Raw genomic sequence first — 7,394 nt, 5'->3', positions numbered from 1 at the left:
ATTTAAGCAATTTTTATTAGTCAATTTACATTGTTGATTCTGTTTCATCTATTCACATATCACTTCAGCAATTTTTATTTCACATAATAAGATGTTCACTTAGAGATATTTATATATATTTATATCACTTATTTAATAAGTCATTGTTGGATCCTCACTTCACCCCAGGAGACCCATAGCGCTCACTATTCTAAAACCAATTTATGAGGCTTATTTGGCCTTAGTTTCAGCAGCTTGCGGTTAACCCTTACTCTCTGTGAAATCTTCCCCTTTTGGGTCTGTTTCATAGCGCAGAGTATTCAATCTTCCTTTCAATACATGGAATGTGATTTGTACTCAAAGTGACACTAAACTCAGGAGTTAAATCTTAAAAATACATTCAAGATCCATAACTACTGACACAAATGTATGTTATTTGTGTATCACTCAGCTGTAGATCCTCAAATCATCTCTGAATTCATGCTGACACTGCCCTTCCTTCTGGGGGGTAGCTACTTTTGTTCCCTATAGTCTGTGTATGTGTTGTAAAGTAGCCAACACACCAAGCTCACTCCCACTCACTACAATCTCACATTTTTAGTTTACTAATTTGTATTGAGATTGTAGTCCATCACAGGAGTGAGCTTTGAGCGGTGGCTACTTTACAACACACACAGAGACCATGGGGAACAAAAGTACCCATCCTCTAGAACACATGTGTCAAACTCAAGGCCCAGGGGCCAAATATGGCCCACCAGGCCATTTCCTAGACTTTTACTTTCAGATCTAGGTATTAAGTTATTACTAAAACCAGTGATAATTGAATGCAGAGGCAATTATGATAAAGATTAGATACATTTATATAGTCTTACAGACCCTTTGAGGGCAACCATAATGTTGATGCTGCCCACGAATAAATTGAGTTTGACACCCCTGCTCTAGAAGAAAGGACAGTGTCAGCATGAATTCAGAGATAATTTGAGGATCTACAGCCGAGTGATACACAAATAAGATAAATTTTTGTTAACGGTTAAGGTACTTGAATGCAATTTTAAAAACTGCTGAGTTTAGTGTCACTTTAAAGCAGACCTTTAAAAAACTAATTATAATACAAGGAAGTAAAGGCAATATGAAACTAGGAAGCAGCTTCCTGCAGTCTATAGATATTTAAATATTGTGGCTCCAGAACACCAATGCAGACCATGGGTGCCCCAGAACGTAACAATAACTAGTCAGATATTATCTAAATATATAAAAAAGAAATGGGATTTTATTCACAGATAGTGTTTTTTTTATATATTGAACTGCTCAACTATGAGGACAGATATACTGAATTAAAACAATTGTTTGCCTCATAGGGAAAGAAAAGGTTCATACAAGTTCATCTCTGTAATGATTACACCATGTTTTATTTCCGCTCATTCTCCATAGACCCTATGACTCAATCTAGTACAGTCAATTGCTTTGAATATTAGGAAGTTATTTTAGGAAGACACAAACCACATTCAACCACGCAGTTGTCAGAACCTTTCTATGCATCCATATGTCTGTGGTGAAAATGCCATGTGCAATCTAAAGTAAATGTAAGAGGCACTGGCTATTGTTAGTCACAATCCAACTGAGCAAAATGTGATGCTGTAAGAAGAAGAAAAGATTAATTTTCCCATCAATGCTAAATAACACAAAAAGGGGAAAAGTACAAACACTGTAATCAGTTCACAATGGGAAATGAAAAACTGCATTACATTTTGTTTGGATGCTGGAGAAATAATGGTCATGAGAAATTCTTTTTGTGCATAAATAATTATTTAAACTGCACTAAATATGGATCAGGTCATTAGAAAGCAATACAACCAACCTCAGTATGATACTTTTGTTTGTAGCGAATTCTTAAAATTAACTTACTGTTTTCTAATGCTGGCAAATTGAAGTCAAATGAAACAGTGGGCTAAACTAAGTAAAATTAATCTTTAAGGGGCCACACATACTTATTTCTGCATAAACATTATAACACTTACTGTATGTAATTAACATTATATTAACAAAGGCAACTTACATTTTATCCCAAGGGCATTAATAATAGAATATCTGGAGCCTCATTCAACCTAAAGTAGAACTATGGCCTCCTATTAAGAGAATATCTGCACTTTTCTCTAAGTCTAACTTTTCTCCAAGTCCCACAAATACCTGTTGAGCCTGCCAGGGACATCCACCTAATGCACCCTCTGAAAATGGTGTGGCAATGATGTTGCACTGCTCCTGCTCGCACTACAGTGGTTGAATAAATGTTGCATGGGTGTGGCTATTACCATTGTCACTGCTGATTCACAGCACTGCCTTTGTTCCTGAAACCCTTCCTGTGTGAGCAGCAGTGTCTGGAAAGGAGAGCAGGTGACTGAAATACTGATCAGTATACTGATTATACTTTTAGATAATGGCTATTTGGCTGAACTGCAATAGCAGGCTGGCTATTGCACCCACCCACTGCCTACTATTAATCAGCAGAGGAGGGAACTAAAGGAGAAAGTTCTCCTACAGGTCCTCCTCTCCTGATTGACAGCAGGCAGTGGGCGGGTGCAATAGCCAGCCTGCTATTGGAATTTAAAATAGCCGATAGTAGGCTTGCTATTGCTCCCAGCTGCTGGATGGGAGACTTGATGCCAGCTTTCTACTGCTGGCAGAAGAGGGGAGGAACAGGGGCAGCAGAGGGGGATTGGGGGGGCAGCATTAGAGGCATGGAAGCAGCAGAGGAGAATAGGGGGCAGCAAAGGAGGAATGGGGCACAGCATAGTGGGAATGCAGAGGCACAGCGCTCTCTACCCCCTGCTGGACACCAGCTGCAGTGCTCTGTGTTTTCAACTATTCGGAATAAACTAATCAATAATGAGAATTGTTAACGATTCTCATTATCAATTATCATCGATTAAATCGATTAGTTGTTGCAGACCTAATTCAGACTTTTTTTCATTAACAGTGCAAGAAACAAGGGGTTAAATAAAAAATGCCATAACCTACAGATCTCAATCAATCAAGAGGAACTGCAAGTTGTTTCCACTTGAGTAGTATTGTTATAGCTTAGACTCATTTAAGGCTACGACATCTTCACTTAAATTACTGAAATATCTGTAGTACGGTGGTTATAGACAGACAGACAGATGTCTCCTTGAGAACAATGAACAACGTGATGCCCCGATCATGCTGACCACATGGCACCTATGAAGTACAGTACTTTTTTCCCTCTGTTTACTAAGAAGAGGCAAAACTTATCCCATTGTAAAAAAATCCAAAATGGCCATCCTTTTTTACGTTATCACAGCATTTACATTGAGGCATTGCCTTAAAGGAAAACTATGGGGTCAGTGTTTTTCCCCATAGTTCTCCTTAGGGTAACGGGAGGACACAAACTAGCGTCCTCCCGTTACCCTAAGCTCAGTATACCGAGAGCTACAGCTCGCGGTATACTGAGACGCTGCAGCCGGAGCGGATCCCGACGTAGATGACGGGATCCGCCCAGCTGTGTGAGTGACAGCTGGCTCTGACTATCTAGAGGCAGAGCCAGCTGTACCCGCCCCCTCCCCCGTCCGTTCCGCCAGTCAGCGCTGGCAGATCGGAGCGGGGAGAGGGGAATCCAGCCCCTCCCCCTGTCACGGCAGAGAGCCGTGACAGGATCGAGAGGTGACCGAACGCCGATATGTGTTCGCTCACCTCCCGATCTACTGAGCCGACCTGTGACAGTCTCATTGTCACAGGTCGGCTAGAACTATGAGGTGAGTGGAAATCACTCATCTCATAGTTCTCCTTTAAGGCACTTTCTGATACTGGTTAAATCTGTGCTATTAACTTTATTAAATGCTCTGATCACTGCAAATGACTCTTATGGTCCATTATTCAGTATACTGATTACACTTTTAGCCAGGCAATGGTTAGGCACTGTGGAGCAGTGGCAGATGGATGCTGACTGTTTTTTCCTAGCAATAGCAATATTTTCTTATTATGCATGAACCGAGCCAAAGTGCCTGATAGAGTAGTAAAGATCAGGACCAACAGGCCAAAATTACTAAATCTTTGATTGATTGAATAGCACCCATATATGTGTTTTATTTGTGTATTTATCTGTTTACCTTAGATGTCAGCTTTAAAGCTGAATTCCAGGAATATAAAAAAAACACCAATTTCTGCAGGTATGTGTTTATTATCAATAAGTGTATTTTTAAATGCAACTAGTATAAGTACATGAATTTAACCTGGTTCCTTAAAAATCCCATGTAGAGGACCACTTGGACTGGTAGAGGGTGAAGCTGCACTGGGAGCCAATCGGTTGTGCTGCAGTGTTCATATGCTAACAAGGAACATGCTGATAGGAGGAGAGAATAAAGTAAGAGACATGTGAGCTCATCTCTTTGCTACTTCTCATTAACTGCCCTAGGGGAGGGGCAAGAAGTAGTTGTAATTCTGAACTGCAGTAGAGAAAAGTTAGGTCTTAAGGGTGGCTGTGTTGTTTGGCAGGGTTGTGTAAATATCAGGAATATAATGCTTTGGTAGATAAAACAGCTCCCGTACATGAATTTTATCTGTGTATTCAGATGTTTGCCTGGCGTTCAGATTTTAATTTGCCCTACGGACTAGTTAGAGTTTGGGAGTGTTTGGGAGTTGCCACAAAGGCCACATAGCAAAAAATAATTTTAAAAATAACAATGATGATGATAATAATATTTAAAATAAAGCCTCAATGCACTGTCATTCTGAGCAGCCTACAGCAACAGGCTTTTCACATTTTCAGTAAATGAATGGGATTTAATACATACAAGTTAACTCATGGGAAAACCAATTTCAATCACTAGAGACATTTCCCCTCTCTCTTTTTTTACATGTTAAATATTTGTACTAAAGAGCATCCCACTCAAGGGAAGGAGAAATGAAAATAGTGAATAAGCAATAAAATGTCTTTGCTGCTCACATAAATGGAAAAATAAAAATCTGCACTGAAGGAATATTTCAGCGCAGCGAGATTACTTCATACAGAAAAGAGAAAAATTTACTTGACTATATTAGCTTAATGGAAAATAATGTTCTTTAAGGGCACCTTTTCAAGTATGAGGATTTTAGGAAGGCAAGGTGCTTTAAAAAGCAGTGATGAAACAAAGCACTTATAAAATAAGAGCTGGAAGTAGTAGTGTTATGTAAATCTTTCAAAATGAATGATTTAAGATTTTTTATTCCTGGACTTCTTATGCAGAATACCCTGAAAAGTATGAATAAGATCTTCCACACTGGAGAAAATCACAATCACCAGGCAGAAGTGTAGCAGGCACAAAAATAAACATGTGTACACATCAATAAAAGTACAGCGGATGTAGTAGACATATTCACATATTTAGTATGCAACATATCTATTTTAGAGTATGTAAGCTCTAAAATTTGGAATTTTATTCCAAAATATATTACAAACACAAATAAAAATGTCCCATAATTAAAGGGAGTTACAGATCTGTAAACCTTAATCTTAATTTTGTTAGCACATAAAACTTAATAAATTGTTAATTGTCAAGACTATGCCTGGATATCTCATAACATATTGTACCCCATCATAAATGTGTTATGTGTTTTTACACCCTGGACGAAGATATAGACAATGATTATGTAGCATACACTGAGTAAACGCTATACGTCTGCCACATCTCTGCAAGTCATGTGATTTGAAATTAAATTTCAGTCTGTCAGTAAATAATATTTTGAGAACAATCACTAATGAATACTTACTCATTAAATACCAGGTCTGGTGCAAAATACAAGTATTGGCTGTTTGCATGTTTATAGGATCTCCAGCTCAAGGCAAATGATGACAGGCACATCCAGGAGTACTGGATTAAAGTAATTTGGTCCTCAAGAGGCAGGTTTCTAAATCCTAAAACAAATGAATATTAATAAAGGATATAGGAAAATACAAAGTTGTGTCGTGGAACACGAAAGCTATGTATAAACAGAAAAATTATCGTTTAATTTGGACATTTCCTCTACTTTTTGATGACTATTTGACCATATAGGGTTGATTTAATAAATCAGAAGAAAATGTTCACTTTGCAAAGTGAATGTTACTAACCAAGTGAATATTGTAAGAAAAAATACAATACAAAAAATAATTTTTTCATTCAAAAGATTAGATGATTGAAGTTAGCACAATAAAAGCAACAGTCATTTTACAAAGTGAATACTCTCTATTCTCTTAGTAAATTAACCTTAATGTACATGTGTGAAGCTCAGATCACAGCAGACTAATCAGTTGAGAAGAGTCTGCTAGTCCATCATTACACAAGTCCCCATTCGCACATTGGCATTGCAGGAACACATGTCACAGTGACGTGCATTTCTGCATGTTTGTTTTTTGCATTTGGGATGCATCACCATTGAATTCAATGTGTGCTGAACGTGCCCTCAACAAAGGAAAAGTCATACATATAGAATATTTAGCAACATGCGTTCTGTATTCTTCCCTACACATTCATGTGTGTTCTATCGTGCACAAACGCGTGGGAAAAAAGCATGTTTGCTAGTGGCACTTTGCTGGAGTGCCACTATAATGCTAAAAACTATAAAGTGTGCTGCAAGTTTCATGAATGTGCATCAAAGTGCGCACTTCTGTGAGTGTTTGATGCGCGCCCCCGATGCACCAATGGGTGAATGCGGACTAAGAGAGTGCATCAAGGTGTCTAATACCAGTATCAGATCATGCATTAAAATATGCATAGACCAAGTAACTGAGGGAAGTTACTTTAAACTGTCATCTGCAGCAAACAGACATATTAATACAACAATGGTAAGAGTAATTAAACACTGCAATAGCTAAAAGTAAATTACAGAGAGTAATATAAAGTGTGGATTCTAAAACCAAGGATAAGATTTTTTTGAAATGCCTGAAAGTGCCTTGTGGGGCAAAACATTTTATTAACGTAGCTTAAAACACCACATGCCCGGAAGAAGAAAGTTGATTTCACAATTCCCAGCAATGCTTTACAGCGATGCTGCAAAGGATCATGTTGTGCAGGGAGAAACAAATGAATGTTTATGTAACATTTTCCCAATTCTACTGCCGCTAATAAGAGTACAATGGAGATGACTCCAGCAATTTAATTCAACTCTTCACTGCTAGGGTCTCACCAAGGAAAGGAACAACAGTGTTTTTCACTTTAATAAAGGGATAATAAATAACCCTTTAACACTGAGCATCAAAAACAAATGTTAGATAAAAGATCATTTCATATGGTATTTACTGTACAAGTACCTCTCTGCAGTGCATACAGAAAACAGGTCAAATCATCTGCTGTTTCTGCACTTTGGGCAATAAATCATTGTAGTTTCAGGATTTCTTTTAAAGAATATGAATGGATGTACATCTACTCATTTGTTTTATAATCTGC

General features: G+C 38.0%; 1 protein-coding gene across 3 annotated transcripts in view; it reads right to left on the bottom strand.

Moving 5' to 3' along the window:
- NR3C2 (nuclear receptor subfamily 3 group C member 2) overlaps positions 1–7,394 on the bottom strand; it is a 309,620-nt gene that overhangs the window by 42,253 nt on the left and 259,973 nt on the right. For all 3 annotated transcript variants that reach the window (XM_018554260.1, XM_018554261.1, XM_018554262.1), the window contains exon 6: positions 5,740–5,884. In XM_018554260.1, coding sequence (XP_018409762.1) covers positions 5,740–5,884 — 145 coding nt within the window. The remainder of the gene's footprint in view (positions 1–5,739; positions 5,885–7,394) is intronic.

Source organism: Nanorana parkeri, unplaced genomic scaffold (genome assembly GCF_000935625.1).
Source record: "Nanorana parkeri isolate BGI_ZX_2015 unplaced genomic scaffold, ASM93562v1 scaffold150, whole genome shotgun sequence".
In the NCBI taxonomy this organism is placed as follows: Eukaryota; Metazoa; Chordata; class Amphibia; order Anura; family Dicroglossidae; genus Nanorana; species Nanorana parkeri.
The sequence above is the reverse complement of the archived record's forward strand: the minus strand, read 5'-3'. Positions and strand labels throughout refer to the sequence as shown.